The sequence below is a fragment of the Scyliorhinus torazame genome, chromosome X, assembly GCF_047496885.1.
Source record: "Scyliorhinus torazame isolate Kashiwa2021f chromosome X, sScyTor2.1, whole genome shotgun sequence".
NCBI lineage: Eukaryota > Metazoa > Chordata > Chondrichthyes > Carcharhiniformes > Scyliorhinidae > Scyliorhinus > Scyliorhinus torazame.
The window spans coordinates 31,265,820-31,277,827 of record NC_092738.1 but is presented as its reverse complement, the minus strand read 5'-3'; the positions used below and the strand labels follow the sequence as shown (position 1 = coordinate 31,277,827).

At 54.7% G+C, this 12,008-nt stretch overlaps 1 protein-coding gene across 2 annotated transcripts in view; it reads left to right on the top strand.

Moving 5' to 3' along the window:
* Nucleotides 1–12,008, top strand: part of LOC140405484 (bromodomain adjacent to zinc finger domain protein 2A-like) — a 389,217-nt gene that overhangs the window by 366,143 nt on the left and 11,066 nt on the right. For both annotated transcript variants that reach the window (XM_072493982.1, XM_072493981.1), the window contains exons 21-24: nucleotides 8,405–8,560; nucleotides 9,226–9,380; nucleotides 10,927–11,216; nucleotides 11,833–11,968. In XM_072493982.1, the coding sequence (XP_072350083.1) occupies nucleotides 8,405–8,560; nucleotides 9,226–9,380; nucleotides 10,927–11,216; nucleotides 11,833–11,968 (737 nt within the window). The remainder of the gene's footprint in view (nucleotides 1–8,404; nucleotides 8,561–9,225; nucleotides 9,381–10,926; nucleotides 11,217–11,832; nucleotides 11,969–12,008) is intronic.

Sequence of the window (12,008 nt, the reverse complement as noted above, 5' to 3'; positions counted from 1 at the left end):
CCCTCAGTACTGACCCTCTGACAGTGCGGCGCTCCCTCAGTACTGACCCTCTGACACTGCAGCACTCCCTCAGTACTGACCCTCTGTCAGTGCAGCACTCCCTCAGTACTGACCCTCTGACAGTGCAGCACTCCCTCAGTACTGACCCTCTGACAGTGCAGCACTCCCTCAGTACTGACCCTCTGACAGTGCCGAGCTCCCTCAGTACTGACCCTCTGACAGTGCGGCACTCCCTCAGTACTGACCCTCTGACAGTGCCGAGCTCCCTCAGTACTGACCCTCTGACAGTGCGGCACTCCCTCAGTACTGACCCTCTGACAGTGCGGCGCTCCCTCAGTACTGACCCTCTGACACTGCAGCACTCCCTCAGTACTGACCCTCTGTCAGTGCAGCTTTCCCTCAGTACTGACCCTCTGACAGTGCGGCGCTCCCTCGGTACTGACCCTCTGACAGTGCGGCACTCCCTCAGTACTGACCCTGTGACAGTGCAACACTCCCTCAGTACTGACCCTCTGACAGTGCGGCACTCCCTCAGTACGGACCCTCTGACAGTGCGGCACTCCCTCAGTACTGACCCTCTGACAGTGCGGCACTCCCTCAGTACTGACTCTCTGACAGTGCGGCACTCCCTCAGTACGGCCCCTCTGACAGTGCAGAGCTCCCTCAGTACTGACCCTCTGACAGTGCAGAGCTCCCTCAGTGCTGACCCTCTGACAGTGCGGCACTCCCTCAGTACTGACCCTCTGACAGTGCGGCGCTCCCTCAGTACTGACCCTCTGACAGTGCAGCACTCCCTCAGTACGGACCCTCTGACAGTGCGGCACTCCCTCAGTACTGACCCTCTGACAGTGCGGCATTCCCTCAGTACGGACCCTCTGACAGTGCAGCACTCCCTCAGTACTGACCCTCTGACAGTGCAGCACTCCCTCAGTACTGACCCTCTGACAGTGCGGCACTCCCTCAGTACTGACCCTCTGACAGTGCGGCATTCCCTCAGTACGGACCCTCTGACAGTGCAGCACTCCCTCAGTACTGACCCTCTGAGAGTGCAGCACTCCCTCAGTTCTGACCCTCTGACAGTGCAGCACTCCCTCAGTACTTACCCTCTGACAGTGCAGCACTCCCTCAGTACTGACCCTCTGACAGTGCAGAGCTCCCTCAGTACTGACCCTCTGACAGTGCGGAGCTCCCTCAGTACGGACCCTCTGACAGTGCAGCACTCCCTCAGTACTGACCCTCTGACAGTGCAGAGCTCCCTCAGTACTGACCCTCTGACAGTGCGGCACTCCCTCAGTACTGACCCACTGACAGTGCGGCACTCCCTCAGTACGGACCCTCTGACAGTGCGGCACTCCCTCAGTACTGACCCTCTGACAGTGCGGCACTCCCTCAGTACTGACTCTCTGACAGTGCGGCACTCCCTCAGTACGGACCCTCTGACAGTGCAGAGCTCCCTCAGTACTGACCCTCTGACAGTGCAGAGCTCCCTCAGTGCTGACCCTCTGACAGTGCGGCACTCCCTCAGTACTGACCCTCTGACAGTGCAGCACTCCCTCAGTACGGACCCTCTGACAGTGCAGCACTCCCTCAGTACTGACCCTCTGACAGTGCAGCACTCCCTCAGTACTGACCCTCTGACAGTGCAGCACTCCCTCAGTACTGACCCTCTGACAGTGCAGCACTCCCTCAGTACTGACCCTCTGACAGTGCGGCACTCCCTCAGTACTGACCCTCTGACAGTGCGGCATTCCCTCAGTACGGACCCTCAGACAGTGCAGCACTCCCTCTGTACTGACCCTCTGACAGTGCAGCACTCCCTCAGTACTGACCCTCTGACAGTGCAGCACTCCCTCAGTACTGACCCTCTGACAGTGCGGCACTCCCTCAGTACTGACCCTCTGACAGTGCAGCACTCCCTCAGTACTGACCCTCTGACAGTGCAGCACTCCCTCAGTACTGACCCTCTGACAGTGCAGCACTCCCTCAGCACTGACCCTCTGACAGTGCAGCACTCCCTCAGTACTGACCCTCTGACAGTGCGGAGCTCCCTCAGTACTGACCCTCTGACAGTGCGGCACTCCCTCAGTACTGACCCTCTGACAGTGCGGCACTCCCCCAGCACTGACCCTCTGACAGTGCGACACTCCCTCAGTACTGACCCTCTGACAGTGCGGCACTCCCTCAGTACTGACCCTCTGACAGTGCGGCACTCCCTCAGTACTGACCCTCTGACAGTGCAGCACTCCCTCAGTACTGACCCTCTGACAGTGCAGCACTCCCTCAGCACTGACCCTCTGACAGTGCAGCACTCCCTCAGTACTGACCCTCTGACAGTGCGGAGCTCCCTCAGTACTGACCCTCTGACAGTGCGGAGCTCCCTCAGTACTGACCCTCTGACAGTGCAGCATTCCCTCAGTACTAACCCTCTGACAGTGCGGCACTCCCTCAGTACTGACCCTCTGACAGTGCAGCACTCCCTCAGTACTGACCCTCTTACAGTGCCGAGCTCCCTCAGTACTGACCCTCTGACAGTGCGGCACTCCCTCAGTACTGACCCTCTGACAGTGCCGAGCTCCCTCAGTACTGACCCTCTGACAGTGCGGCACTCCCTCAGTACTGACCCTCTGACAGTGCGGCGCTCCCTCAGTACTGACCCTCTGACACTGCAGCACTCCCTCAGTACTGACCCTCCGTCAGTGCAGCACTCCCTCAGTACTGACCCTCTGACAGTGCAGCACTCCCTCAGTACTGACCCTCTGACAGTGCAGCACTCCCTCAGTACTGACCCTCTGACAGTGCCGAGCTCCCTCAGTACTGACCCTCTGACAGTGCCGCACTCCCTCAGTACTGACCCTCTGACAGTGCCGAGCTCCCTCAGTACTGACCCTCTGACAGTGCGGCACTCCCTCAGTACTGACCCTCTGACAGTGCGGCGCTCCCTCAGTACTGACCCTCTGACACTGCAGCACTCCCTCAGTACTGACCCTCTGTCAGTGCAGCTTTCCCTCAGTACTGACCCTCTGACAGTGCGGCGCTCCCTCAGTACTGACCCTCTGACAGTGCGGCGCTCCCTCAGTACTGACCCTCTGACACTGCAGCACTCCCTCAGTACTGACCCTCTGTCAGTGCAGCACTCCCTCAGTACTGACCCTCTGATAGTGCGGCACTCCCTCAGTACTGACCCTCTGACAGTGCCGAGCTCCCTCAGTACTGACCCTCTGACACTGCAGCACTCCCTCAGTACTGACCCACTGACAGTGCCGAGCTCCCTCAGTACTGACCCTCTGACAGTGCGGCACTCCCTCAGTACTGACCCTCTGACAGTGCAGCACTCCCTCAGTACTGTCACTCTGACAGTGCGGCGCTCCCTCAGTACTGACCCTCTGACAGTGCAGCACTCCCTCAGTACTGACCCTCTGACACTGCAGCACTCCCTCAGTACTGACACTCTGACAGTGCCGAGCTCCCTCAGTACTGACCCTCTGACAGTGCAGCACTCCCTCAGTACTGACCCTCTGACAGTGCAGCACTCCCTCAGTACTGACCCTCTGACAGTGCAGCACTCACTCAGTACTGACCCTCTGACAGTGCAGCGCTCACTCAGTACTGACCCTCTGACAGTGCAGTGCTCACTCAGTACTGACCCTCTGACAGTGCAGCACTCCCTCAGTACTGACCCTCTGACAGTGCGGCACTCCCTCAGTACTGACCCTCTGACAGTGCCGAGCTCCCTCAGTACTGACCCTCTGACAGTGCGGCACTCCCTCAGTACTGACCCTCTGACAGTGCCGAGCTCCCTCAGTACTGACCCTCTGACAGTGCGGCACTCCCTCAGTACTGACCCTCTGACATTGCAGCACTCCCTCAGTACTGACCCTCTGACAGTGCGGCACTCCCTCAGTACTGACCCTCTGACAGTGCCGAGCTCCCTCAGTACTGACCCTCTGACAGTGCAGCACTCCCTCAGTACTGACCCTCTGACAGTGCCGAGCTCCCTCAGTACTGACCCTCTGACAGTGCCGAGCTCCCTCAGTACTGACCCTCTGACAGTGCCGAGCTCCCTCAGTACTGACCCTCTAACAGTGCCGAGCTCCCTCAGTACTGACTCTCTGACAGTGCAGCACTCCCTCAGTACTGACCCTCTGACAGTGCAGCACTCCCTCAGTACTGACCCTCTGACAGTGCGGCACTCCCTCAGTACTGACCCTCTGACAGTGCCGAGCTCCCTCAGTACTGACCCTCTGACAGTGCAGCACTCCCTCAGTACTGACCCTCTGACAGTGCCGAGCTCCCTCAGTACTGACCCTCTGACAGTGCCGAGCTCCCTCAGTACTGACCCTCTGACAGTGCCGAGCTCCCTCAGTACTGACCCTCTAACAGTGCCGAGCTCCCTCAGTACTGACTCTCTGACAGTGCAGCACTCCCTCAGTACTGACCCTCTGACAGTGCAGCACTCCCTCAGTACTGACCCTCTGACAGTGCAGCACTCCCTCAGTACTGACCCTCTGACAGTGCCGAGCTCCCTCAGTACTGACCCTCTGAGAGTGCGGCACTCCCTCAGTACTGACCCTCTGACAGTGCAGCACTCCCCCAGTACTGACCCTCTGACAGTGCAGCACTCCCTCAGTACTGACCCTCTGACAGTGCAGCAACCTCAGTACTGACCCTCTGACAGTGTGGCACTCCCTCAGTACTGACCCTCTGACAGTGCAGCAACCTCCGTACTGACCCTCTGACAGTGCAGCACTCCCTCAGCACTGACCCTCTGACAGTGCAGCAACCTCAGTACTGACCCTCTGACAGTGCAGCACTCCCTCAGTACTGACCCTCTGACAGTGCCGAGCTCCCTCAGTACTGACCCTCTGACAGTGCCGAGCTCCCTCAGTACTGACCCTCTGGCAGTGCGGCACTCCCTCAGTACCGACCCTCTGACAGTACGGCACTCCCTCAGTACTGACCCTCTGACAGTGCGGCACTCCCTCAGTACTGACCTTCTGACAGTGCGGCACTCCCTCAGTACTGACCCTCTGACAGTGCAGCACTCCCTCAGTACTGACCCTCTGACAGTGCAGCACTCCCTCAGCACTCCCCCTCTGACAGTGCAGCACTCCCTCAGTACTGACCCTCTGACAGTGCCGAGCTCCCTCAGTACTGACCCTCTGACAGTGCGGCACTTCCTCAGTACTGACCCTCTGACAGTGCTGCTCTCCCTCAGTACTGACCCTCTGACAGTGCGGCACTCCCTCAGTACTGACCCTCTGACAGTGCAGCACTCCCTCAGTACTGACCCTCTGACAGTGCGGCACTTCCTCAGTACTGACCCTCTGACAGTGCAGCACTCCGTCAGTACTGACCCTCTGACAGTGCAGCACTCCCTCAGTACTGACCCTCTGACAGTGCGGCACTCCCTCAGTACTGACCCTCTGACAGTGCGGCACTTCCTCAGTACTGACCCTCTGACAGTGCTGCTCTCCCTCAGTACTGACCCTCTGACAGTGCGGCACTCCCTCAGTACTGACCCTCTGACAGTGCAGCGCTCCCTCAGTACTGACCCTCTGACAGTGCGTCACTCCCTCAGTACTGACTCTCTAACAGTGCGGCACTCCCTCAGTACTGACCCTCTGACAGTGCAGCGCTCCCTCAGTACTGACCCTCTGACAGTGCAGCACTCCCTCAGTACTGACCCTCTGACAGTGCAGTACTCCCTCAGTACTGACCCTCTGACAATGCGGCACTCCCTCAGTACTGACCCTCTGACAGTGCCGAGCTCCCTCAGTACTGACCCTCTACCAGTGCGGCACTCCCTCAGTACTGACCCTCTGACAGTGCAGTACTCCCTCAGCACTGACCCTCTGACAGTGCGGCACTCCCTCAGTACTGACCCTCTGATAGTGCAGCACTCCCTCAGTACTGACCCTCTGACAGTGCGGCACTCCCTCTGTACTGACCCTCTGACAGTGCAGCACTCCCTCAGTACTGACCCTCTGACAGTGCGGCACTCCCTCAGTACTGACCCTCTGACAGTGCAGCACTCCCTCAGTACTGACCCTCTGACAGTGCGGCACTCCCTCAGTACTGACCCTCTGATAGTGCAGCACTCCCTCAGTACTGACCCTCTGACAGTGCGGCACTCCCTCTGTACTGACCCTCTGACAGTGCAGCACTCCCTCAGTACTGACCCTCTGACAGTGCGGCACTCCCTCAGTACTGACCCTCTGACAGTGCAGCACTCCCTCAGTACTGACCCTCTGACAGTGCGGCACTCCCTCAGTACTGACCCTCTGACAGTGCGGCACTCCCTCAGTACTGACCCTCTGACAGTGCAGCACTCCCTCTGTACTGACCCTCTGACAGTGCAGCACTCCCTCAGTACTGACCCTCTGACAGTGCAGCACTCCCTCAGTACTGACCCTCTGACAGTGCAGCACTCCCTCAGTACTGACCCTCTGACAGTGCAGCACTCCCTCAGTACTGACCCTCTGACAGTGCAGCACTCCCTCAGTACTGACCCTCTGACAGTGCAGCACTCCCTCAGTACTGCACTGGAGCAGCAGCCTGAGGGTTTGGGATCTGGAATGGTACGCACTAAAGCCTCAGCTCACAATGTAAAGGAGGAGCTGTTGAGTGGTTTGATTGCTGACTGTCACAACTAGCATGTGACGTTCCCTGCTGAACCTCCACATTAACGGTCTAGAACACCTTTTGTTGTCGTGTCCTGTTCTTTATAAAAATTCTATTGCTGCCTGGCTATGCAATTCTGGCATCAAGACAATTTGAGTTTATAGGTTAATCCTTTAGTCAGGGTGGTGCAGTGGTTAGCACTGCTTCCTCACGACGCCGAGGTCCCAGGTTCGATCCCGGCCCTGGGTCACTGTCTGTGTGGAGTTTGCACATTCTCCCCGTGTTTACGTGGGTCTCACCCCCACAACCCAAGGATGTGCAGGTTAGGTGGATTGGACACACTATGTTGCCCCTTAATTGGAAAAAAATAATTGGGTACTCTAAATTTATTTTTAAAACCCTTTAGTTGCAGAGAAACACAAAATGATACAGCATAGATAGATTAGCCTGCAATTCCGATGCTGATAATCACCTCAGAGTGACAGTACTGAGGGAGCTCCGCACACTCAGAGGGTCAGTACTGAGGGAGAGCAGCACTGTCAGAGGGTCAGTACTGAGGGAGAGCAGCACTGTCAGAGGGTCAGTACTGAGGGAGCTCCGCACTGTCAGAGGGTCAGTACTGAGGGAGAGCAGCACTGTCAGAGGGTCAGTGAGAGCAGCACTGTCAGAGGGTCAGTACTGAGGGAGAGCAGTACTGTCAGAGGGTCAGTACTGAGGGAGAGCAGCACTGTCAGAGGGTCAGTACTGAGGGAGTGCCGCACTGTCAGAGGGTCAGTACTGAGGGAGTGCCGCACTGTCAGAGGGTCAGTACTGAGGGAGAGCAGCACTGTCAGAGGGTCAGTACTAAGGGAGTGTCGTACTGTCAGAGTGACAGCACTGAGGGAGCTCCACACTGTCAGAGTGACAGTACTGAGCGAGTGCCGCACTGTCAGAGTGACAGCACTGAGGTAGCTCCGCACTGTCAGAGGACAGCACTGAGGGAGCTCCGCACTGTCAGAGTGACATTACTGTGGGAGCTCCGCACTGTCAGAGTGACAGCACTGAGGGAGCACCGCACTGTCAGAGGTGCTCTGTTTTTTGGACATGTTGTTAATGTGAGGCCCATGTCAAGTCTCTCGGGTGGCACTTTTTCAGGGCAGACCTCCCCAGAATCATGGCCAATATTTACTCCTCAGTCAACTTCAGAAAAACAGATGATCTGGTCATTCTGGTCATAGGGGCTGTTTAGCACTGGGCTAAATCGCCAGCAGCACGGTTCAATTCCCGTACCAGCCTCTCCGAACAGGCGCCGGAATGTGACGACGAGGGGCTTTTCACAGTAACTTCATTGAAGCCTACTTGTGACAATAAGCGGTTTTCATTCATTCATTTCATTTCTCGAATTTGTGCCAGTTTCCTGTGCGCAACTTGGCTGCTGCATTTGCTGCATTAACAGTCGCTGGAAAAGGTATTTCTTTGGAACATCCTGAGAGGTTGTGAAAGGCCCTATAGAAATTCATTTTTTAAGCTGTGTACTAGTTCAGACTTTGCACCATGTTGTAAGGGCGTTAACTCGATAGCCTGGTGCCTGTCCGCCATGCCGGATGTTACAGAAAGCTGCCCTGAAGCGTCACATACATTAGATTTGGAAAGCGAACAGTTCTGTAGAATTTATTTACAGCTTAAACTGCACATGGTTGGACTAGGATTGAAGTGCACCATTTTGATGTTATTCCCAATGCCAGAGGAGCTCAGCTCTGCCACTGGAATCGTGCACTAATTGTGTGTTCTTTTCCCTTTGTAGAGATGCAGAAAGACTGGTGGCAGATTGAAAACCTGGAGCAGCTAAATTGCCTGCTCAAAGCACTTCACCCGAGGGGGGTCCGGGAAAAGGCCTTACACAAACAACTCCTCAAACACATGGACCATGTCAGTCAAGCTTGCACGAGAGAGAAAACAGGTAGGACTCTGGCTGCTGGGCACCGATGTCGAGGTTTTGTTGTGCTTGGTACTCGCGTAAAGCAGAGAGGCTTGGCATGATGTTAGTTGGTGCTGTTTTGTATGTTGGTACTCAGTAAGCCGATGTTTTGTTTGTGAGCTCCTTCCATGCAGTTTCTGTAATATCTCGTTTTGCAAAGGTGCTGACTATTGCAGGCTCCAGCTTCCTAGCTGCCAATAGCCTCACCCAGTTGGCATTGCTCATTTGCAAGCCTGGGCAGTAAACGTTGGCAGCCTATTTGACTGGGGAGGGGTTACTGCATCGCATTCAGAAGCTAGACTCTGAACTGAGCCTGACTCACACTCGGCTGTGGAGTCCAATAACAGCTCCACCTGAGGTCTGTTTAACTCTGTATTTATATGGGCGACATGTGGCGCAGTGGTTAGCACTGGGACTGCGGCACTGAGGACCCGGGTTCGAATCCCGGCTCTGGGTCACTGTCCGTGTGGAGTTTGCACATTCTCCCCGTGTCTGCGTGGGTTTCGCCCCCACAACACAAAGATGTGCAGGGCAGGTGGATTGGCCACGCTAAATTGCCCCTTAATTGGGAAAAAAAATAATTGGCTACTCTAAATTTATTTTTTAAAACTCTGTATTTACGTCCCCGACTTTCTCTCTTTTCTCAGATTCCCTCTTTCACAATGACAAGGAGCAGTTCGTCACCAAGGAAATGGTGGAGAAGTGGAAACCAGAGAAGTGGGCCTTTTCAGTCGATCTCGCAGCCCTGCGCTACCTGGAGGCTCTGGAGCAGAGAGTAATATCTGCAAGTCTGCAGGCGAAGGTAAGAAAATGCTTCCAGCCACTGGGTATCACCGAGGGAATATAATGTGCCCCTGGGCACACTGATCAATCACATGCTGACAGACACTGGCCTACCATGTACACCTACAGTGTACCAAGTCAAAGACTTGTTGCTACGTGAGGATAGAGCGACAATTGAAGCGTTAGGTAATTCTCAATTCCCTTTTCAAGTTTTGACGTTCTGTTCCCCACGCAACAACAACTCGCATTTAATTTGCACCTTTCGAGTCAGACCCCAGTCAGAGGGGCGAGGTGGCCCAAAGCACTGTCACAGGAAGATTCTGAAGGCGAGGTAGAGATGTACCAATGTGGATGGCTTTGGGAAAGGATGAGTTCCAGAGTACAGGGATAAAATGGCTGAAGGATCGACCCTGATTGAGGGTCACACAGAGAGGGTGCGAGCAGGGAGGGAGAGCTTGAAGAAGTTGCAGAAGGTGGGGTGGAATGAGGCTGTGAAAGATTTGTAGACGAGGCTTACGGCTTTGAAGTTGATGTACTGAGAATAACGAAGGTGCGCACTGATGGGTGTGAGAGGTGAATCGTACAGGAGCAAATGAGATCGGTGGTGTTCTACATGAGTGGAGCAGGGTAGGTGGGGGGACAGAGGGGGAAGGTCATTGGGTGTGATGGTCTTAATGGCGTGAATGAAGGTTTTAGTGGCGGTGAGAGGGGAAAAGAGCGGCCGTTGTTCAAGAAGCAGACAATATTGATGATTTATTTAATATTGCCTTTTTTACATGCCTTTTCTATCCCTCGATTTATTTTCTGCCCACATCCGGACTACTGCTAGGGGGACTGTACATACCTCCCATCAGGGTCTTTTTACCTTCGCGATTCCTCAACTGTACCCACAGAGATTCTATATCGCTCCTTGCTATCGATTTAACTTCATTCCTTACCAACAATGCAACCCCGCCCCCTTTGCCCATTTGCCTGTCCTTTCGATAGGACATATATCCTTGGATATTTAGATCCCAGCCCTGATCCCCTTGCAGCCACGTTTCTGTGATGCCCACACCATCGTACCGGCCAATTTCAATGTGCGCAACAAGCTCATTTACCTTGTTCCGTGTACTGCGCGCATTTAGGTCCAACACCCTCAATCCTGCATTGGCCACCTCCCGTCTCACACTTGTCACCTTTTTGCTCTGAATGAGGGTGATGTTGTTCTATTATTTTGGTTCCCTATTTCCCCTTCAGTTATTACACCTTCTAAGCTAACGCTCTGGTTCCCACCCCCCTGCCATATTAGTTTAAATCCTCCCGAATGAATCTAGCAAACCTCCCAGCCGGATATCGGTGCCCCTCCTGTTTAGATGCAACCCTTCCTTCTTGTACAGGTCCCACCTGCCCCGGAAGAGATCCCAATGGTCCAGAAATCTGAAACCCTCCCTCCTACACCACTAAATTAGCCACGTGTTTAGCTGCACTATCCTCCTATTTCTAGCCTCACTGGCACATGACACTGTGACACACTCACCTTGTATTTCCACACGAGTGCTGAGCGATGCTTTTGATTTGCACAGGGCTGGACCAGTCCTGACACTGACTCCACTCGAGACGACCTGGTATATTTCGATCAGCAGTGGCTCATCTCAGGAGAGGGGAAAGTGAAAGACGAGGAGGAGATGGAGTTAATGCGGCGGAATAACAATCCCCTGGATTTGGCTGTAACCCGCTTGGCAGCATTGGAGTTAAACGTAGAGCGACGATATCTGAAAGAACCACTGTGCATCCTGGTGTCGGGGAAACTGGAGAACGCAGTGACAGTGAGTGCTGCTCTCGCAGAGGGTGTGAATGATGCTAACCAGTACAGGTAATTTATACTGTCAATATTCATCACAAATATGTAGTTACATTCTGGTCTAGATTTCCTGAGTACATGTCGGCAGTTTGGGACCCTTTGTGTTGTCAGTCTGTATTGAACAGGAGGCTGGCTGGCAGTTTATCACCTCTTAAATGTAAGATAACAAGTACCTCAGGTTAACATAGAAACTAGGAGCAGGAGGAGGCCATTCGGCCCTTCGAGCCTGCTCCACCATTCAATCTGATCATGGCTGATCTTGCAAATTCAGTATCCCACTCCTGCTTTCTTTCCATACCCCTTGATCACTTTAGCCGTAAGGGCCACGCCCAGCTCCCACTTGAATATATCCAGCGAACCGGCCCCAACAGCAGGTTGATTCGATAGTTCAAGAAAGCTGCTGAATTTCTGCCCTGGAGTTTAGGTCCCAGAGGGGGTTCCGAGCTTGACTTGCGCCCAGCGTTGTTATTGGAGGGATGTGGCGGATGTATAATAATGTCGTTGGAGGGGAGGTCAGTAACCTGCTGCCACCTGTGGATCTCCTGGGTTGGCTGTGTGCCAATGGCAGCATTGTGGCTGACACTGAGTGAACACGTCCCTGAGAGGTTTCCTTTGTGTCTTCACACAGTAACGAAGGTCACATCTCTCCTGGACTGAGTGTGTGGCGTGAAACCTTACTGAAATGCACCAACGCTGCTCAGGTATTCATGTGCATTCAACAACTCGAGAGGGCCATTGCCTGGGAGAAATCTATTATGAAAGTGGTAAGTGTGATACTCCAGTCTTGTAGCCAATGCCGCTCAT